Below are 23,175 nucleotides of genomic sequence, written 5' to 3'. Positions count from 1 at the left end.
CGAGTTGGGTTTGCATATTTGGGCCGTACTAGTTCACGAACCAATATACTGAACAAAGCCGCTGTGGGACGGTCAGGCTAATAAACATAAAAGAGCAGCCCTTCACTTACTGCTTGCCACGTAAGAAAATACTCCATAAGAGAATTAGGTTTCACCACGTAGAAACACTTCTAATCAAAAGTAGCCCTCCTGATTTTGCGCAAGAGCATTTCGTGTTTTCTTTGTTCGACTTCCTCGTTACCTCTATTTTCCACTCTATCCCAACCCAAACGAAGATCTCGATTGAAAAAATAATCCCCGATAACAAATTGAACGGTCAGCACGGATTGTGATGGAATTCAACTGATAATAAAAATCTCAAAATATTGCTTTCAGTGAAGAGATGCAATTTCTATAAATCTGTACATAAAGATCTATTTCTTTCCCTTTTTGACGGCATTCAAAGCAATTTTCCAATTTTTTGACATTTTTTTTTTGGCAAAAAAAATCATTGGTTTTCTATTGGAAAAAATTCAATTATATTTTCTTGGGTTTGATTGTAAATCGATTGGGTTTACAAAATTCAATTTGCATAAGTCTTCGACGGTGGTTGGAGAGAAGCATCATATTGCTTTCAAACTCCAACAAAAAGCAAGTAAATAAATTTCATATCCAATTTCTAAAAATACATGAGTAAAGTAAACGGAACAATGGAATTGGATTAGATTAACAAAAGGAAAAAGAAGAAAATGATGATGGTCTCTCGGAAAATTTCTCAATTTCTCTGTTTCTATCTTGATGGATTGAAGTATTAGGGTTTATGTTGGAGGCATGAAATCAAAACTAAATGGTTCAAGTTTAGACAAAATATTTTCTCTCCATACAACCAAAACTCTGATGAAGAAAGGTTCTCTTTTCCTTCTAGTGATTTTTTAGCGCATGTAGTGGTGAGTTAGTGTTTGATTTTAGTGAGTTATGGGTATTGCGAAGCAGGTAGTCATTGAATCTAAGGTTTTGAGGTAGTAAGGAATGGTAGGTTTGTATTCTTGACTAAGAAAGAATGGAAGGTGGTGAAAGAGATTAGGCTAGGGCTAGGCACGACAAGGTGGTTCATCAAAGCCTTGAAGGATTGCTTGAAGGCTACGAGGAAGGAGTTCTATTCTGCACATAGGGAAAGAGATAGGGGCTATGTTGTTCAGAGACGCCACAACTCAAGAGGATGCTTCATGGCATTGATGGAGTATGGTGGAGGTGGGTATCATAACTTCTTATTCATACCAAAAGATAGAGAAGGAGTTGGAGGAAGCTGGTGGAGGTTATGAGGGAGGCTCGTCGTATAGGTGGTTCTGTGTTTTAGCCACCACAATAACCACCATTTCAGTCGTACCGGGAGGCACTGCTACCCAAAGGTAGTGTCAGGGCTGGCCATAGCTCTGACACCTCAGCATGCTCAAGAGGAGTAGTAGGCTTGCAAATGAGTGATGCCACTTATGTAGGTGTTCAGGCACAAGAGGAAGGTGACAGAGTGATTGTCGGTTTGTATGAGGAAAAGGAGTTGCGTGCTTTGTAGGAGATGAAATCATGAAATGTCAGATAGATTTGCTGCAAGTGAATATCAATTGGATGATACAATGTGTAGAGGAGAAAAAAGGGATGGGCTTGGGTTTGGGAGTGAGCTATGGTCCAAGTGAAGCCAAGAAGAAGGGTGCAATAGCTTGGGAAGAAGGCAGCTTACAGGAAGAAGAGTTTTATGGGGCTTAGATTGGGAAGAAGAGTATCGTAGGCCATGAAGGTGAGGCCGACTTGAAGGGGAAGACAATAGCTTACAGGTCGGGCCCATGTAAAAGCCCTCGTAGGGTCTGGAAGGAGAAAGGCCGGATATCGACACAGGAGAAAGGCAGTTTATCGAGTGTGCTAGAGGTGCCCGATACTTCTATATCGGGTCTGAGTCTGACACAGAAAGGGGCGACGACTTCTTACGACTCAGGTGGTGGTCCATCGGAGGTCTTACAGTCGCCGAAAGTGGAGGTGGGGGAAATCATTGAAATGGAAGGCTTAGAATTGTGTATCGTTGAAGTGGAAGGTTAGTGTGGTGCTTAGGGAGGGCCGCCATCTTGTGGGCTACCACAAATCTTTCCAGCGAGCCTTGGGACACCTTTAGACCTATCAATACCATTGAGCCATGCACAATTAAGGTTGTGTGTAAGGCCCAGTTTTATTTTATTCTTCTTTGTGAAGTCCGAATCGTGCGCAAGGGCCTGGCCCCTTTCTTTGGAGGAGTGCGTAACGACGCCGTTTTGGGAGGGGTAAGTTTCTTCTTCCTTTTCTTTTCCCTCCCCCAATCCCTTCTTCCCCTCTTTCGGTTTCTTTTCCTCTGTTTTGCCTCCATGTCCCTCTCCTTCCCGTAACCCCACTCACCTTCCCGAATCCCTCTCTTCTCTTTGTTGAGTTTGTTTTGTGGTTCTGAATCCTATGTCCTAAATTTCCTCTATTTTCCTTTTCCCTCACTTTCGGTTTTTCTCTCATAGTCGACGTCTCTCTCTCGCGTCCCGTTATTTCTGTAGTTAATGTTCCTCTCTTCAAGCTCGTCTCTTCTCTCCCTCTTGCGCTGCGTCGTCATCTTCAGGTATCTCCCTTTTCCTCTCAAGTCGATGCCTTTCATTTTATTTGCAGTTTATTTATGTTTTTTATTTTTTCTTCTTTCTTCAGTATAGCCCCTGTTTCTTTGTGCTGCAGCGTGGGGTGTTTCCAGGTGGTGTTGCTGCGTTTTCTCCCTACTGGTGGTTTGGTTTTTAGACGCTCATCCACTCTCATTACTCGTTTGTTCTCTCCCGTCTGTGAAGTGATTTATCTCCTTACCGCAGTGTTGACGCCGGACTCTGTCAAACGGGTAAGGGGTAAAGAAACCGAGTGATGTTTTACATTCCTGTTTCATGGTGTAAATTCGTGGCTTGTGATGTTATGATTCTTGGAAAAATTTCTACTTTTTATAATCTGTTGTTGGGGGCTTTGTTTTCTGTTGGTGTTTTCTTGTTGAAGAAGAATTTATAAATGGTGGCTTTTGGGTGTTGGCGAGGTGGTGTGGGAGGAGTTTTGAAGTTGTGTAATGTTGTTTTAGTTAAATTATTGGTGGTTGCTTGGAGTTATAGCTGCTGAATTGAGGGTGAATTATTGATTATTTGAGTTAGCATTGGTTTTGATGGGCTTAGGACAATATTAAAATTAGAATTTGTTTTTTTTTGGGTTGATGATCGGGCTGTTCAGATTACTATATGGTCGTATTAGTGAGTTATTTTTGGCTATATTATGAGTTTTAATTATTAGATGGATGTTATGTCAATTGTTGTTTGATACTAAGTGTTTATATTATTTTTATAAATAGGTGACGAGATTGATATAGATCGTTTTCAAGACTTAGATAATACGCTGCAGGAGTCAGGTAAGCGGGATTCCTATACTAGGTTTTATACAAGTTAATAAAACTGAGATTGACTTTATGTAAACTTGCATATTTTGTGATGTAATGGGAACTTGGGAAAACAAAGATCAACATCGGTCGCTTATTTGCATTATTCATGAAATCTGTGTGAAAAATGAAAAATATGTTCTGACATGCATTGTGTAGACATGAGCTAAATTCTATCATGCGGTTTCTGAAATCTGAAAAAGGAGTGATATTGAGAATCTGAAAAATTGTGCATTTATTTATAAAGATATTCTGGCATTTGTTTTCAGTGTGTGTAAACTGTCAGATTCTGTTTTGGTACTCTGTATTATTTTGATATAACATCGAAAAATCTTTGGCATGATGTACTGGTTTTTGTATCTGACTTTGTCTCTGTTTTGCTCTACTCTGCTCTGTTATGCTCTGCTCTGTTTGGGTTGGTACCAACTTCTCTGTCTATGAGTGCACCCACTTTGGAAATAAAGTGATTTTATTGTGATCTTTTCTGTGTGCATACTCGGGGTTCCGAGAGTAATAATGGAAAGATTTCACCTCTGTCTTTGCCTGATTTGGCTACTGGGGTTAGCACAACCCTACCACGGGGGTGAAACATGGTCTCTGCTCTGTGTGATGCTCTGTTTTGATGTGATGATGATACTCAGTTTATGTTATGCTAAAGTATTATGAGTTTTACTTGTCTTAAAACCATCGCTCTGTTACATTTGAAAAATATATATATTTTTTTGTTCTGCAAGATAACTCTATAAAATATTTTGTTCTGCATATTGCACTTGGTAAATGCTCATGTATGCACGTTAGCATATGTCTCTTGCTTACTGAGTTGTTGATAACTCACCCCCTATCTTAATAATATTTTAAAATGATGTGGATAGTCCAACTGAGGATTGGGTTTAGTTTGGTGAGCATGATTAAGCCGAGGAGGGGATGTTAAGAGAAGGAATTCTGATGTCCTTCAGATTTAATGTCTCTTAGATTTAATTTTATCTTGGGTTAGTAAGACTCGTTAAGTTATCAGTTTGGTTTGTTATGACTACCAGGAGATTGTAGACTTCTTAGTTTATTTTTTTGTTTTATTGCAATATTGGTTTTATGGAGTTTTTCAATGTGTTTGTTTGGAAGACTTGAGTTTGAGTTTTGATAATAAAGTTTTGATGAAAATTTATTTTACTTGTGTTAGAATTTGTGTTTATAAGTCACAGGTAGTAATTCTCCAAGCCACCCAGGTTTGGGGCGTTACATTGTTGGGGGGGATATGGTTCACTGTGAGCCTTTGGAGGTAGGCCGAGAAGGTCCTTTAGTTGTTTTGGAGTGTGGGGGCACATGAATAAGGGGGAGTTAGATGGGGAAGGTCAGTTGATGCTTTATGATCCCCTGTTAATACTTAAAAGAGGGGGAGGAGTCAACAGGAGATGATCCTACCCCTATAAGTATGATCCTTCATACTATTTCCTCTAATTGGGTATTTAAAAGGGTAGAGGAATTGCAGAGTTGTATGGAGATTTCATGTGAGGGCTATGAAGATCAGTTTAAGGCATTGATTATAGTCATCAAGGCAGGACAACATGGTGTAGGGTCAAAAAGAGATAGAGAATTGAAGAGGTTGACGTGGTCCATTAATTATGATGGAAAGGAGGGGAGTGCAAGTCATGGTAGAAACAAAGGGAGGGTTGGAACAACTGATAAATCAAGCCAAAAATTCTAAGTTGAAATGTTAGAGGGCTGAACGAGATTGATAAACGCTTTCGAATAAGAGGCTTATTAAGGCAATAGAAGTTGGACATCATTTGGTTGCAAGAAACAGAGTTGAAGCTTATCAATAGAATAATTATTCAGCGCATATGGAGTTGCCAATTTATAGATTGGGCATACTTACTCTCGAAAGGGGCCTCAGATGGAGTGTTGGTTATGTGTGATAAGAGAGTGGTGGAGAACATTAATGAGTTTGTGGGAGAATACTCGATGGGGTGTTTTTAAAAAAATATTGATGATGGTTTCTTATGGGCTTTTGCTGGGATATATGGCCCTAATTTAGATAGTGAGAGGCGGTTGCTTTGGCATGAGCTCGCTGGCTTATGTTCTTGGTGGGAGGCTCCTTGGTGTATTAATGAAGATTTTAATGTGACAAGATTTTCTAGTGAAAGATCAGGGAGATGCCAAAATTAAGCTATGGTGGATTTCTCGAACTTCATTTTTGAGTTAGGTTTGATGGATATATCTCTAATGGAAGGTGAATATGCTTGGTCTAATAATCAATCTTGGTTAAGACCGGACAGATTCCTTATTTCTCCCTCGTGAGAGCTACAATATCCAGATTTAAGTTAGAAAAGGCTCCCAAGAATATGCTCAGATCATTTTCCTGTCATATTAGACTGTGGTGGCATTCAAGAGGGTTGAAGACCATTCAAGTTTGAGAATATGTGGTTAAAAATGTATAGGTTTGTGGAATTGATTAGACAATGGTGGAATTCATACTTATTTGAGGGCAACCCGAGCAATGTATTGGCTGGAAAGTTGAAAGATTTGAAGAGGATTTGAAGACATGGAATGAACATGTATTTGGTGATGTAACATTACGTAGAAAAGTTTATTGCAAGAATTACAAAGTTTGGAGAGTGTAGGGGATGAGAACAACTGAAAAAATTAAGTAGTTCTTGAACTTGAACGTTTGACCCTAATGGAGGAGATCTTGTGGACACCAAAGTCAAGGGTTTTATGGCTTCAGGATGGGGACAAATGTACAAAAAGTTTTCACCGAGTTGCTAATGCATGTAGGAGGTTTAATTCCATCGAGTCTATGAACATAGATGATAGTGCATCCTTAAATCGGGTTGTGATAAAGGAGCATATGGCTAGCCATTTTGAACATTTGTTATCGGAACCTCATGCTTGGAGGCCTACCGTGGATGGTCTAGCCTTTGAGGCCATTGATCAAAATAGTTTGGCTTGGTTGGAGAGACCCTTTGAAGAGGAAGATGTACAACAAGTAATCGGGAAAATGAATAAAGATAAAGCTCCAGGTTCGGATGGTTTCACTATGGCTTTTTTCCAGACTTGTTGGGAAGTGGTGAGAGAGGATGTAATGCTAGTTTTTCAATAACTTTTCACTAGTGAAAAATTTGAGAAAAACTTAAATGCTACTTTTATTGTTTTAGTCCCTAAAAATGCTGGTGCAATAGAGGTACAAAATTACAGGCCGATTAGTCTTGTGGGCAGTGTGTATATATAAGATGCTTTCAAATGTCCTTGCTAATAGGATGAGCTCAGTCATGACGAGTATCATTTCTAAGTCACAAAAGGCCTTTATGAGAGGGTGACAAATTTTCGACTCAATCATCATAGCTAATGAATGCTTGGATAGCTAGATCAAGTCGGGAGTTTCAAGTATTATATGCAAATTATTTATGAAGAAGGCATAGATCATGTTAATTGAGATTTCCTAATATATGCTGGGGAGATGTGGTTTTGAGGAAAGATGGAAGAAAGGGATGAGGTATTGCATGTCAACGGCTCGCTTCTCAGTTTTGGTAAATAATGATCCTTTAAGTTTCTTTAATAGTTCAAGGGGACTATGTCAAGGTGATCCATTATCACCCCTCTTGTTTGTTCTAGTAATAGAGGCGCTAAGTAGAATAGTGTCGGCTGCAATAGAGGGAGGTTTTTTCTCTGGTTTCTCATTGGGAGATAGCCACGGCTCTACCATTATTTCTTAGCTTTTGTTTGCAAATGACACATTGCTATTTTATGTGGCAAATGCAGGGCATATTCAATCTTTGAATGCCATCTTACTTTGTTTAGAAGCGGTATCCGGGTTGAAGATTAATCTTGCTAAGACGAAAATGGTCACGGTTGGCTGACATCTTAGGTTGTGTGGTTTTTTCATTGCCATTGAAGTACCTTGGACTTTCGTTGGGGGCTTCCTTCAAAGCTAAAACAATCTGGGAGGTTGTGCTGACAAAATTTGAGCGGAGACTGGTCGGGTGGAAAATGTTGTATTTATTTAAAGGGGGCGAATCACTCTTATCAAGAGTACTTTGTCCAATCTTCCTACATACTACTTATCCTTATTTCCCCTCCTTGCTAACATTGCAACTAAAATGAAAAAAATTCAACATGATTTTTTATGGAGTGGAATAGGAGATGAATTTAAATTCCACTTAGTGAGGTGGGATAATATATGTTCTCCTTTGAGGGATGATGGCTTGAGGGTTTGGAATGTGATAGATTTTAATAAGGCTTTATTAAGTAAATAGTTGTGTCGTTATAACAATGAGAGTGGAGTCTTATGGAAAGGGCTAATCGACACGAAGTATAGTAGTGAACGGGGGGGTTGGTGTTCTAAAGAAGGTATGGGGTCTTATGGAGTGTCGCTATGGAAGTATATACAAAAAGGTTGGTGCTCCTTTGCTAGTAATACTCAGTTGTGTTTTGGGGATGGTAGCAGGATCAGTTTTTGGAAGGATATGTGGGTGGGAGACACGGCCTTGAAGGATGTTTATCCCACGATTTTTAGTATCACAATGGAGAAGGAAGCTATGGTGGCAAACTTGCGTGTAATCAATCAAGGTTTACAAGAGTGGAATATTAGCCTTACTTGGGATGCACATGATTGGGAAGTGATTGTTTTGATGGAATTTCTGAACTTGCTGTACAACACTTCTATTGCGGCCACAACTGAAGATTCGCTGGAATGGAGACCCTCTAGGAAAGCGAAGTTCTCGATACGCTCCTTCTATGCCTCTAGTACTATGCAACAAAGGCACAACTTCCCTTGGAAGAACATATGGAGGAGTAAAGCAACCAAGGCCGCATTCTTTGTTTAGCTCTAGGGAAGATTATAACCATAGATAATCTTAGACGACGTGGCCTTATAATCATGGACTGATGCTGTTTGTGCAAAAATAGTGGTGAAACGACAGACCATCTATTTTTACATTGTGATTTTACTCGAGATATTTAGAATTACTTTTTCAGCAAAATGGGAATACCTTGGGTAATGCCAGGTGGGGTGGTTGAACTATTAACAAGCTGGAGAGGGATCACTGGGACACCAAAGATTGCGGTCGTGTGGAAGATGGCTCCTATATGTATTTTTTGGTGTATTTGGTGTGAAAGAAACGAGAGGGTGTTTTAGGATCATGAGCACTCCTTGGAAGAGTTTATAAGTTTTTTCTAGAAGACTTTGTTTTTGTGGGCCATTGCTTTAGATTTGAATGGCCTCAGTTTCCATGATTTCCTTGTAACTATTTCTAGTTCTTAAATAGGTGTATTCACATATATACTTCCAGTGTACTTGGACTATGCCTATCTTTGTATCAATGAAATAATTTATTACTTAGAAAAAAAATGTTAGAGGTATGAAGGTTGGCTATTTGTATCATGGAAAAAGATGATGGAAACGTAGAAGACCTGTTGAGATGGAGAACACAGTGTGCATACAAGGTGTTTGCTAAAATGTAGAAGAGAAAATCACAAGTATATTGTATTGCTATGGGATATGAAAATGCCATCACAAGTATATTGTATCTTTTCCTTTTGTAGATGATGTAAATGCAAGGTCACAAAGAAGAAAATGAAGCAGAAACAGAACATTGTTAGTGATGAGCACCAAGATAGACCTAGTCTTTCAAAGAATTTCATTCACACGGGTTCATATCAGTTAGCCTCTGTGTCGCTAAAGAAGATGAAGGCGGGTGGGTTTCAACTGTGCGAGAGGGGGGTGCCGTGTGAGAGAGGGGTGTGAAGGGTTTATGCTAATCTACAATAATCAGATGTAGTGCAACACATGATAGCTTAGATGGAAAGCCTAGGTGTCAGCTAATTAGTGGTGTACTGCTCTTCTATGTTTATTTGCCCGACCGCTCCCTAGGTTTTCTCTATACTGAATTGAACTATTTTGACTTTGGCCTATGCTTCCTCAGAGGTCTTATGCAAATTAAAAGAGAAATGATATTTGCAATCGTGGAATGCGTAAACATCGTTTAATTTTTTTTGAAAAAAATGTTTACGCACAATCTTTTTGAAAAAAAGTGAGTAAATATGAGATTTACGTAAGAAAACTAATTTTTTAATAATAAAATTTATTATTTTTTAAAGTAGTTGTGCGACACTTGTGCATTTCATGACGATCGTACGTAGTATTACTCAATTTAAAAAGACGAAGACTTGGCACACCTTGCTTCTTAAATTAAGAAATCTTATTGAAAGAAAAAGTCGTAGGTACACGGAATTTATATATTATAAAATTGTAAATATAATTTATCTTTAAAAAAAATGTATAAGACTTACACAACGACAAATATAGCTCATTTATCATATTTTTAACTCGTCATTTTCTTGGACTCTTGGATATGCGGGTATAGCATTTCCTGGACGAGATAGGACACCCTTGTAAATCCAGATAATAATTTATACAGCAATAAGAAATAAAAGTCCTAAAAGAGCTGGCAAGGGCTCCATTTCAAAAGACGAGACGCAAGTAAAATGATGGCTGTCGAAGTGAGGTGCCAAGCCCTAGGCCTTGACATTTATTTCCGACAAGAAATACAAAATGTGTGGGGATAGACAAATTTCTTTTGTTTTATTTGGAAGATTGAAATTTATAGTACAAGGAAGGTCACGAAAGAGAAATGAAATCGAATTTTCATGCCCACCACCAACAATAATGTTTTTGTCTTTATTGGGGCATGAATCATGTGTACGTGGAATAAATGTCTGTCTTTTCTTTTTTTTGTCCTAATATATATATATTGTATAATTTGTTTTACCATTGGACTCAAAAACCATGACAATCGTTTCACTTTATTTAGAACTATTTCATGCAGCATGTGCTGATCAAGTCATGGAAATCGATCCAACGTGATCGGCACATAATAATCATTTTTTTTTTGCACCGTTCCCATGTGCACTCGGTTATCCACCGTTTAATCCCTGAAACTCCGCCCAAAATTAATTATTAATAAATACTGCATGCATGCGTTCATGATTTCTAATGACAAAGCAACATGATGAGCTAGATCAGCTATATGTATATTACATATATATGTATGCCATATAACTCACAAGGAATTATAGAGATTAAAAATCTCAATCCCTCTCTCTCTCTCTCTCTCTCTCTCTCTTCACGATCGAGTTGTCTTTATCTTAATTAGTATACATCCATGCACCCTCTGATCTAGTTATAGTAACTGCGCCCGCCGGAGACAGAGAAGACGCCCCGGCCGACCGAGAAGAGATTATCCCCATGCACCCAGCTGGTAAGTTTATCAATCTGCCAATATATATATATATATATATATATATATATATATATATATATATATATATATATTTTCTTTTTTCTTTCTTTGTAGAGATAAACACAGCCGCGTACTTACAACATTGTTCGTTCTCCTAATAATTGATTGATTAAATGTATCGTTGTCTGATCATTTGAACCCTATTTCGTAAACTATACCTTGTTTGATCATTTGCTCTGATTAATGTTTTAGCTGGTGTAATATTTTCCGCTCTCTCTCTCTCTCTCAGATTATTTTCGTACGTGATTAAAATGAAAAATAAAAATAAAACTTTGCTTTTTTTTTTATTATTATCTAATATCAAAACATTTTTTTACACCCAAGATTAAAAGGAAAATTTTCATAATTATTTATTGTCTTGTACGTATATATATGATAACTTACTTCTAGTTTGCATGCTAGATCTTTTTTTTTTTTTTAAAAAAAAAGAGGACATTATTCCAATTTTATTGATTGCCCTCACTTATGACAGAGAAAAATTATGATTACAAACACGACACCTAAGAGATACATAAAAGCTATGAAATTCATAATCCAGGCATCAAAACCAATATATTCATATAGTCCAACTACACGGCCAAAAGAAAAACACTTAACCTAAATCAGAACAAACCAAAGATATGGTAACTTGCAAGAAAACAAGTACACAAGAAAAAACAAGCAAATCAAGCGAAACTTACCAAGCACCCAACCTTACGAGACCCTGAGGTAGGGCATACCCAATTTATTCATACGAAGATGACCCCTCAACGGACTAGGCAAAGTATGATGTTCATACCAGTCGGAGTTCAAACCCTCAGCCCCACACTTAGTTAGAAAATCAACCACCACATTTCCTTCACAAAAAATATGATTCATAGTGTACTTCAGTCTATTAAGATATTCATGTAAATCATATAAAAAATCTTTTAAATACCAGATAGGGCAATTATCTTTAATAATCCAGTTAACCACCAGTTGAGAATTAGTCTCTATTTGAACATGACAAAACTCGAGAGCGTGACACTTTCGAACGCCTATTTGTATGCTAAATCTGTTCTACTCTCTGCTGCCAATGGTTTTGGATGTAGATATATACACGTTTCCTTAATTAATTAGTTAATTTGTATCTTCTGCTTATTTAATAGTTTATATAATTAATTACGTGTTACTCTTTCCATTCAAGTATTATAAACAAAATTTATTTATAGGTTCGTATAATTTGTTATTCTTTTCTTTTTATTATGAGTAATACTATATGCAGTCGTAGGGCGTGCAAATACCGTGTAGTAGTTTTAAAAAAAAGTAAAATCTACTATTAAAAAATTATTATTTTTTTATATGGATCTTATATTTATTTATTTTTTTCAAAATAATTGCACGGCACTTGCGCACTCACGATTGCAACTATCATTTTTCTTTTATCATAAACAAAAAGTCATAATTAGAAAGAGATTAAATATTTAAAAAATAAATAAATAAATTTTTTTTCTCTGATATAATTGATGCATGTTATTTGTATTTAAAATTTTATATGCAATCACTTTTATATATTTTATTAAAATAATTTGTTGTCATTTTATATAAAATAATTATTTTAATCAACCAATACATCAATAAAATATAAAATAAATACGTAAAATAACTGCAGAACTTCCGATGGTGATTATGATTCGAAAGATGGTGATTAGTCTATCATCGTTTTGAGGGTGACGACTGACGAGCAATCATTAAGGGGCTGCGCCGCCAGATGAGCAACGTACAGCTAGCCTCGGATCAACTACTCTTTGAGGTTACCAACACGTGGTGTCATCGTATGTCAGCGCACGCGTACTACAGCTATCTTTAGGTTCCTTCAGAATTTAAACTCATGGTTATAATTTTTTTAAATTTTAATATAAAATATAATAAAAAAATATAATATTTTAAAATTTTAAAATAATAATAATATTAAAAAATAATATTTTAACAATATTTTATCAACTCAACTCAATTCAATATTTAAATGCACAAGCTTAACACTATATATATACCTTACACCTTGTATATGGGATCAACTTTTAAAAAATTTAAAAATATATTATAAGTTGTTTAAAATGTATAAATCTATTAAGACTCACCTGAAAAAAAAAAAAAAAGAAGAGTGAATTCTATTTTTTAAAAGAAAAAATATTCGAGCGATTGTATTTAATATTGGTAGAGAATTTTAATTAAGAAAAATCACATTTATATTTCTATCAATTCTGATCGATTCAGGCATGCATGGAGAACAATTCAGGCATGCATGCACACAGAATTGTTGTTCTCGAAAACACATACAAATTCTCATCTCTTTCTGTTTTTGAAGGCGGGATCACCGCTTTTACAGCCAGCAGGCTGCCCAATACAGGTTTGCATACATGCAGCACTTCTTCTTCTAGATATCCACAATTAATACCCATACCTGTCCTTTATAATTATGCAGTCCCTCGAACTCTCTACCGAAGTAGAAGACCGACATCGTTATAATAGTTATACAAGCTAGCTGCTTTAACATGTTGTCCTCCATAGAGGCGGCGGAGTCCTATGTTATTGGGGACTACATCGGCGTGGAGAGCTGCCTTGATCTCAAAGATCATGACAACAAAGAGGTGGTAAGCGGCGCATTAATGGAGATCAGTACCATTGGGCGGGGGGATGAGTTGGAGCATAATATTGATGAGTCTCGTGATGATTATGATGACGAGGGTAATTACTACAGCAAGTACTGTTGTGGGGAGCGAGAACAGAGGCTGGTGGCATGGAAGAAGAAAGAGTTTCCACCGCCGATACCGTTGCTGGCACGCACGGGGAATCTGCCTTCTCATATGCCGTGGGTGCTGAAGAGGCAATACACCAGCGATGGAAGGTTGGTTCTCACAGAGGAGAAGGTGAGGCACCACGAGTACTTCCGCGCCCACAGGGCTAATGGGCGTCTCACGTTGCAGCTTGTGCCTCTCGACAATTACGACGCTTGGCTTTCTCGATCTTCCTCTGCTGATGACGAGCACGACGATTAGGGCGCCAATGAAGAGCCATTGATGATGAGCGATTTTAGATCAAGATCATCAGGAAAAGGATCAACACGTCCATGATAACGAGGATGAAGATATAGTTGATGGTGATCATGATCACCTCGTGAGTGGGACGGTGACGATCAGGTACTTGAGAAGGAAATCTTCGAAAAGGATTGGAGACCATCATTGGTTGAAGATTCAGCGTCGATGAATGGGAGTTCTGGAATACTGGGTGTTAATGGGGGCCAGGAAAGTGCTTAAACTACAACAATATGAGTACTTCTGGATCATCTTCCTGCATTTTTGGGGTGCCGGTGATCAGTGCAATCAGTACAGTTCGTAGCTAGTAGCATCAATCTAAATTTCTATTTTTTTTTTTTAATTTTAGTGATCAAATGCTATTTAATTTTTCCTTGGAAATCTTGTTATGTTTAGTCGATACATTTTCATGAGATGTATATATAATTTAATCATTTACGATAACGACAAATTTAAATTGTTCTCCCTAACTTTTCTATCTTTAGGTTAATTAACGACAAAATCTGAATTAATTATATGTTCTAATATATATCACTGCAACAAATAGTACTAGTACTACTGCTTTTTCCTGTGAGTGATTCTGTTGCAATTACTATGTATTTGTGTCGGAATTGTCTTTTTCCCGCCACATCTTGCCATAGCTGACTCCCCAGAAACATGTCGCAGCATATAGTACTTAAAGCCGCGAGCATACTTCTCCTCATAATTACTCAGTAGGTGATTGTGAGAAATATATATATTCTCCTTAGGATTAAGATTACCCCAAGACACCACAAAAAAAGTTTTTTCTAATTACATGAGTATTCACCATCAATAGTTATTTCTAACAAGAATAATTGGTAGGTAATTCTCTTTTCCAAGGTACTGCAAACCTTTTCTTGCCAACTATTTCTGTGGGTACAAGTTTTTTCTCGCATTTATATTCAGAGGAATTCATTACTTGCTGAGTTTTCTTTAAGTTTGATTAGTATCGCAGTTGACCCAATTCTATTTTCTACAAGAAAATAACAACTGAGCATCAATTACAGAAGATTATTTATAAATTACTCCACCCATCTCAAAGATTTCTAACATAACTGTCCTTGAATAAATGGGATACCTTTATGTTACTCATAATGCACCCATAACTTTGCATAGACAACAAATAGTGGTGTATTGACATTAAGGAACAACAGTATACTCCCAACTGATATACTAGCATCTTTTTTGCAATTTCTTGCATAGACATAAATACAATATTTTTGTTTGCAAACAAAAAATATATCCAAGCCTTGTAAGTCTATGCTTTCCTATAAGAAGGATATACTATCACTTAAGTCACACATGAAAAATATACCATAAGTTGAGAGGGCAGAAAAAAAAAAAAGTAAAGTATACCTGTACATAAAGCAGCTTGTCTTTCTCCCACCTGCGTCTTAAGTTATCAAAAGTTTTGCCTCCATCTATACAACTGTATAAACACCATGCTAGCCTTAACTAGTAAACTTTGATAGTTATTTTCTTTGACAAACCAAGTCCCCACATCACCAAATTAACTAGGGGTGTTCATCCGGGTTTCAACCCGAGAACCCGGGTAAGCTCGGACTTGGACCTAGGTTTTCAACCCGGGCCGGAACCTGGACCGGGTTGGTCCGGGTCAGACCCGGGCCGGAACCTAGTTCAATCCGGATTTTTTGAAACCCGGAAATCCAAGTTCCGGGTTGAACCCTGATTTTTTTTTTTTTACAAAGCTTTTTTATTATTAATCGGACTTCAAATATTTTGTCTCCATTTAGAATTTCAAATCATATTCTCAATAGAAAACTAATATAAATCTATTTTAGTCTTACTTCTTAATACAACATAAGCCTATAAACAATTAATTAATTTTTTAACTAAATGCATGTAAAAATAAAAAAATCAATATTCATCATGTAAAATGCATGCAACATACAAGATGCAATCAACTACATATTACATTGTTTGAACTAATTTGCTAAGAATATTACAAAATACATACACTGCTTTAATTAAACTCTAATATACAACAAATTGTTTGCAAAAAATTAGAAATTTTTTCAGCAATCAACTCTTCTTCCAACAATCACATGATAGCTCTCTTGGCTGAATCAAAAACTAGTATTTGATATTGTTGCATGCCATATGGGAAAGGAGCATTTGTTACAACCCGTACAAACTAGAAGCAATATAATAGGTGTACATAAACCTGACAAAAATAGAAGGCTTTGAGCATTTGGAGCCTAACAGCTTGTAATACTTTTCAATGTAACTCAATGTATCTGTAATAATTAGAAATATTTTGAATTGATTTTTTAGCCTAATGATAAAATTTCGAATAGAACCAACCATGCATATACACATCTCTCTCTCTAAGAAAAGTTGAACGGCAATGGGAGGGTGATGACGACTGTTCATTAAACATTTTATTTCTTGGAGCCCCAGGGCCAGGGGACTGAATTTATGGCTTTGAACCAACCCCCCCATTACCAACCAATGGATAAGAACAGAGAAGTTCATAACCATTTGGTCCATTTCTATCATGTCCATCATTGAATTTCTGGCTAAATGTATATGCCTCCTCAAGATTCAAATATGAAACCACTTGGATTGAAATGTGCTTTTCATTCAAAACATGAACATGTCACCTGAAACTGACATTTTTCCAAGTTTGGTAAAAGAATGCAGTACCATGAACATTAGTCTCCAACATTAGTCTTTGACAGCTTCAAAGTTTTGGCCATGACAAAGACGAGTGTGTAAGAGAAATTAGCATTTCACTTTAATGAGTACCAAACAAACAGGAAACAACAAGCCCTACCATGAATATCTCAGTTTCATGCATGAATGGATTCTCAATCAAAATAGAAGCAATGATAATCATTTTCTAAACATCATAAATAGTTGTAGCCTCTAGATTATGCAAGAAGAAAGCACTTACTCTAGATTTGTTTTAGCATGAATGGGAAGAGAGACTCACAGCAGCCTCTTTCAAAGATGAAGTTAGATAATCATCTAAAAAAATATTAAAAATGAGTTAGATAGATAATAAACCAAGATAGATAGATATTAAAAAAATATTTCAAGTTTCAAAATTACCTTAAAGGTCCATCGACTGTACGTATTCTTCCAACTCCTGGATGTCGACAGGTTTGGTCCTTAATCAATTTTGAGTGCAAATGAGGGCTTCAACAGTCTCTGGAGACAATGAACTCCTAAAAGGATCCAAGATGCGTCCTCCAGTACTGAATGCGGACTCCGAGGTAACAGTGGAAATGGGAGTGGCTAACACATCGCGTGCTACCTCAGCAAGGACAGGATAATTGGTGGCATTAACTCTCCACCAATCCAAAATATCAAAACTTGGTGATTTTTGTGCACACCCCTCCAAAAAATACCAATCTAGTTCTGATCTAAACTCCATAAACCCTTGCTCTAGAAGAAATTTCTCTAACCTAATATCAAATTTAGTTGAGATAGTAGTAGAAGTAGAAGTAGAAGTAGTGCTTGACCTCCCTTGAGCCACATTAGAACTCCCCCACTACCCACACGAAATTTGTTATACTGCTCAATCAAGCGGCTTAACAAGAGTTTAACCTTGGCCTCTATTCTATCCGCCAACTCATCCCCTTTGCACTGATTCAACCAAAATTTCATTGCTATCATTTTATATCGTGGATCAAGCACAAAAGCAACATATATCATCAAGTTGAACCTATCTGTACTACCTCAATATTTTTCATACTTACTTTTCATATTTATGTCCATGGTGCTAGTGATAATATCATGACTATTGCACATATTATTTAATGTTAATTGTGTAGAGTTCTTGGAAGTATACATTAGCCGTCACATACAAAGAACCAGAAATGTTCAATGTACCATCATAAAATACTTTCAGCAGCTCTATGAAAATATGTGATTTTTTCCAATCATCAACAGTGGGGTTCACGAATTCACTATCCACACACATATAATAGTGTTCAAAGTCTTGTTTGTGTTTTTCAGCGGTACTCAACATCAAATATGTGGAGTTCCATCTAGTAGGAACATCCAATCAAATCATCCTCCCACTAATATTTTTCTTTACTGCACAAGCCTTAAACTTGGCAAACCTCGACGGTGAAGACTTCACATAACTAACGACATCTCTAATTCTTATTACAAACTCATAAACATCTCTCAAGCCATCCGTAACAATCAAATTCAATATATGGGCAGCACATCACATGTGAAGAAACTCACCACCCAATATGGTACAATCACTATCTTTTATTCTCCTCCTCATGTAATCAACAACAACATCATTAGAGGAGGCGTTATCAACTGTGATAGTCAAGATCTTATTAATCTTCCAATCATGCAACCACAAGTCTAACACCCTCACAATAGTTTCGCCCCTATGGTTGGTAATTTGGCAAAATTTTATTTTTTTGTGCAATTTCCAGTTGCAATCAATAAAATGTGTAGTAATACACATGTAGTTCATATTTTGCACCGATGTCCAAGTATCGGTGGTTAGATAGATTCTTTGACCATCCAACAATTTTTTTAGATGTATCTTCTCTTTGTTATACAGCTTAATACAATCCATTTTTAAAGTGATTCGGGATGACAAAGTAAATTGAGACTCTAAATCAGCCACGTATTCAACAAACCCTTCGCTCTCCACAAGCCTAAAAGGCAATTCACACCTAATAAAAAACTTAGCGGTTGACACTCTAAGTTTTTCTACATCATACTTCACTAGACTTTATGGGCTACACACTCTTCCCTCTGCATCCCTCTTAACACTAGATGACTGACTTTTTCCAACTTCTTTAAATCTAAGAGGGGAAGTTTTACATGCATTCTGGAGGTGGTGTATCATAGATGAAGTGCCATTCTTGTAATGTCAACTGTATAGCTTAGCGCAATAATTGCACTGAGCTTTTGGATTATTATGGTCAATAGGTTGCACTTTAGTAAAGTGTTTCCAAACTACCGATTGGTTACTAGGTATTTTTTTTATTGCTTGGGTAAAGATGGGATGGAATGGGCAGATTGTTGTGTATATGTGGATGAAATGGTTGGAATACTCTCATGCTCCTCTACATCCACTGTAATAGACGAGAAGTCACCACCAACCCCTTGGGTTGTACCGACATTACAACTCACAGAATCTTCTTCCATCTGTTATTGAGTAATAAAAACCACCAAACACAATATAATAAATAATCAAAACCTAATAATCAACTAAGATTTGGTGAGTTTCATTTATGCAATATTATTTAGTTGTTCAAGTAAATTCTTTCTCATAAATGAAACCAAACCCATTTCCCAAGTTGGGTATTCCTCTAACAATTAAAACCAAACCCAGAAATCCAATGGAGGTCCAGTACTCTACTCAACAACAAATAAAAGATATACAAAACAACATAAATCCAAAAGGAAAAGCAGAGGCTTAGAGCCCACAAGCCACGGAAACCAACACTCATTAACTCCGATTATCAATAAATACAGAATCCATAAACAACCCAAACCATTATCAACCAAGTGATTACCCTATCCATTCTTCACGCACAGAATCATAGTTACAGGGAGAGAGAGAGAGAGAGAGAGAGAGTACTTAAACAAGTGAACAATGCTCTAAAGGGAAAGGCTGACGGCGACAGGAATGCAGCGACGGAGATGCGGCGACGACGAGCAAATACGGTGATGGGGTCACGGCTCACGGGGTCACGGTGATGGAGGTAGGGGCTTAGGATTTCTATGTTTTCTCTAGCCGCAGCGTAATGAGAGAAAGAGAGAGAGAGAGAGAGAGAGAGACGGGGGGGAAGGGGAAGTGTATAACCGGTATCAAAACGGGTGTCGTTTTGATACCAATTTTTATTTAAAAAAAAAAGATTAGGTATCGTACCCGGACCGGGTTGGTTAGGGTTTTCAAACCCGGGTTTCGGCCCGAGTTTGATCCTGACCGAAACCTTATTTTTTGGGTTCCGGACCGGGCCGGGAAAAAACCCGGCCCCGATGAACAGTCCTAAAATTGACCAATATTTAGATCAACAAAAGGGCACATATAACTTGTTGGAAGGATTTTACTTTTTACTTATAAAAAAGTAGTCTAAAAAATTCAAAAGACTAGTACCTCCATATATAGCGATGCCTATGCATCTCCCAGATCAGTCTTACTACGAGACTGACTCTGGGGCTCCAATTCTGTCATATGGGAAAATAACTATTTCTCAACATCTAAAAAATGGGACCTCATAGCATCCATGTCTCTCTTGAAAGCATCAAGTTCACTCTTTAAGCACTCCACTTCATTCTTGTTCTTCTCATTCTCCTCGCTAATATGTTACTCCCTATTCTTTAACAATGATGGAGATGATTCTGGTATTACTAAGTGGCCTAAATCTCTCGCATAGCTGGATCGATATCCTATCACCTCCTTGAACACAGCATTCGCTGCATCATCCATGTTAGCTTTTGGTTTCATCTCAGTCAACCTTTCAACCATCCATTCTATATTATATAAAGTATTTCAGTATTAACCATTCACCAATCTATTCTATATAATGTCAGAATGTAGAAAAACAAATATTTACTAACGTAGTTATGCTCAACAGTTTTGATAATGAATCTACCATTTTTTGTAGACCAGTGCACTTCTTTCTAAAAAACAACCAAATTCGGAGCTGCCTCCCTCTTTGGAGTGTTAAGAAAGTAGATTTTGATAAGGGTATTTTCCATCAGTTACTTTTCCAGCCGACATTCCAAGTACAAGCTCAAGAGTTGAAATTTCTATGGAACATTTGGTATTGAAGAGTATTTTATGACGTATTGTGTATAAATTCAAGTTGAAAAGAAAAATGACATAAAAATAACAACTAAGTTCTTCAGCCTGAAAACACATGTATCTGACTGATGCAAGTCCTTTCAAATTTTTGTGAGCCTATCATACCCATCCCAAGATGGTATTTTGGTTGAGGGAGAGGACATTGATTTGCTTTCTTCCATTTTCTCTAAAACTGGGCCAATTCATGAGAACAATGGTGGAGCAACTAAATTCATAAGAACTTGAAATATTTTTAAATGAAAGGGTATATAACAATACATTGATAAAGAGTTGTACTCTTTCAATACGATATCATGACTAAAATAACTTGTGCAATTTAATTTAGGAAAATTCTTTCTAAACTTGCACCTAAAAGATTATGAAGAACCTTTATGTAGTCTTTCTAAACCTGCACCTACTCAAACAATAAATTGTAACCATTACCCAAAAATAGAAAAAAAAAATGTATTGTTGCTGTAAACTTTTAGAACATAAAGTAGTCTCAACCTTTTTTAAAAAAAAAATAATGATCTTCATCGTGACGTTGGAAAATAAAGATGAAAAAGAAGATGGTTTTAATACGTGTTTTATTTTTTACTTGTTACTTTTAATATCTTAACTCCATTTATGTATGAGAGCAAAAAAATTAGTTGAAAGGGCATCCAACATGTCAAAGTAACTTTTTTTTACACTTCAGTAGATTATTTGTTTTTCATTTTCTTGCAGTAGAAAGGGGCAATTTCATATTTCGAAGTCATGCAAGATATATGGGCTGAAGGCAATGGAGCAAAGCCACTGGAAAGTTCTCATTCAACTCAACTTCTTAATAAATAAATAAAAAACAATCAGAGCCTTAGGCTAACCCAACCATATCATTGTAGAAACATAAGATCAGTCTCACTCAAATTGGAAGTATTAGACTTCTTTTTTGTGTTTGAAATCAACAACCCAATGTGATACATGTTTCTCTGTTCTACTTTCTTTTAATAGGTAGGAATAGATGTCTAAAAATTCCCGACCTAAGGGAAAGATGCACAAAATTGTATAGGAATTAAGTCACACCTAGATGATAATTCTCAAAGATCTCTAAAGTTCCCATTTAACCAATAAACCTCTGAATCACAACAAAAGTTCCCATAGCAATTAAACCAACAGAGATTACAAGACATCTCATCGACAAACCAATTTTCCCAGAAGTTCTTTGTTCCTCTTTCTTGGTATTTACCCCTTTCACAAATTCATTTAGTCAAATTGAAAACTGTGTAACAAAGGAGGAGAAGGGTTTTAGGGCTTGAAATTTGTACAAATTATGTCAAGAATCAACCAATTCCGTGAAAATTATAAGCAAACCCAAATAAAAAGTAAAACTCAATTCCTTTAAATCGTTCAAAGAAAAAATTGCACGAACTATCTGTAAAGGAAAACAAAGAAAGTATAAATTTAGGAAAATCACCTTCTATAGGACAACAACTTGGGCAGGATCAGTTCGAAGAGTTTAGCACCAGTTGGAACGATGTAATTCAAAATATATATCAATGCATGTATGGAGTATAAAGCCACAATTGTTCAATCTCGATTTGGTATAAGGTCTCCTTGTCGGGAGGTCACAAATCAGTCACATTCCTCTTACAAAGGTGCCGATGGGTATGGACTGCTTGAAATTAATATGCCAGCGTTGAAGGTCTGACCTTGGATCATTTTCACAGATAATCATGGCCTTGGCTCATGGCCTTTGAGCCTTAAGTCGTAGGTCAAATTAGTTGAGAAAGGGAGTGACCAGAGGTGGGAGAAGCATATTGTAGTTGGTCGTCGAGAGTGAGATGAAGGTAATTTCCATGTTAGCAGATCACCATTAACGAGCATTTGGGGAAGAAAATTTCCTAAATGAGCATAGGCTACCGTAAGTGTGATTTGCATCGGGATGAAAATAAAAATTATCGCATTTGCTACACAAATTTCGGTTGTAACTTTGTTGTTACCAACCAATTTCATCATGAATGGATGCATATGTCACCGTAAAAGAATACTATCTGTGGCTATTTTTTGATGATCTAAATTTTGCGGGAAAAAGTCTTTAATTCTCACAAATTGTAACACGCAGGAAATAAATTGGTCCAATATAAATATTTGTGGCGAGAATTTTTTGACGACATGAATTTGGTAGCAAAACGTAATTATTTATTACCAAATAGTATTCGTGGGTAATGTAACTTTGTTGTTACCAATTATTTTCGTCATGAATGGATGCATATGTCATTGTAAAACAATAGTATCTGTGGCTATTTTCTGATGATCTAAATTTTGTAGAAAAAAGTCTTTAATTCTCACAAATTGTAACGCGCAAGAAATAAATTGGTCTAATATAAATATTTGTGGCGAGAATTTTCTAACTATGTGAATTTGATAACAAAAGGTAATTATTTGTTACCAAATAGCATTCACGGATAATGTAACTTTGTTGTTACCAATTATTTTCGTCACGAATAGATGCATATGTCACAATTATATATCCTCTCTTAATTAATTAATTAATTAATGCATACGGTGGGCATTTCGAAAATAATTTTT

At 36.6% G+C, this 23,175-nt stretch overlaps 1 protein-coding gene and 2 long non-coding RNA genes across 3 annotated transcripts; 2 read left to right on the top strand and 1 right to left on the bottom strand.

The window, feature by feature from the left end:
* The first annotated feature begins 1,318 nt into the window (after nucleotides 1–1,318).
* On the top strand, nucleotides 1,319–17,500 carry LOC121256720. Its single transcript, XR_005939053.1, has 3 exons — nucleotides 1,319–1,329; nucleotides 6,862–6,866; nucleotides 17,286–17,500. It is a non-coding gene; the product is annotated as an uncharacterized LOC121256720 (long non-coding RNA).
* LOC121256718 lies at nucleotides 13,083–14,257 on the top strand. The gene has a single exon (XM_041157594.1). The coding sequence runs from the start codon at nucleotides 13,254–13,256 to the stop codon at nucleotides 13,755–13,757; it is 504 nt and encodes a 167-aa protein (XP_041013528.1). The 5' UTR covers nucleotides 13,083–13,253; the 3' UTR covers nucleotides 13,758–14,257.
* On the bottom strand, nucleotides 15,171–22,054 carry LOC121256719. The gene is made up of 2 exons (XR_005939052.1): nucleotides 19,821–22,054; nucleotides 15,171–15,328 (listed from the first exon to the last, which is right to left on the bottom strand). It is a non-coding gene; the product is annotated as an uncharacterized LOC121256719 (long non-coding RNA).
* Between the last annotated feature and the right edge of the window lie 1,121 nt (nucleotides 22,055–23,175).

The sequence above is a fragment of the Juglans microcarpa x Juglans regia genome, chromosome 3D, assembly GCF_004785595.1.
Source record: "Juglans microcarpa x Juglans regia isolate MS1-56 chromosome 3D, Jm3101_v1.0, whole genome shotgun sequence".
Lineage (NCBI taxonomy): Eukaryota > Viridiplantae > Streptophyta > Magnoliopsida > Fagales > Juglandaceae > Juglans > Juglans microcarpa x Juglans regia.
The sequence above is the reverse complement of the archived record's forward strand: the minus strand, read 5'-3'. Positions and strand labels throughout refer to the sequence as shown.

What these genes read in the sequence shown, in the direction of transcription:
- LOC121256718 (XM_041157594.1), top strand. Translation starts at nt 13,254, where the DNA reads ATGTTGTCCTCCATAGAGGCGGCGGAGTCCTATGTTATTGGGGACTAC.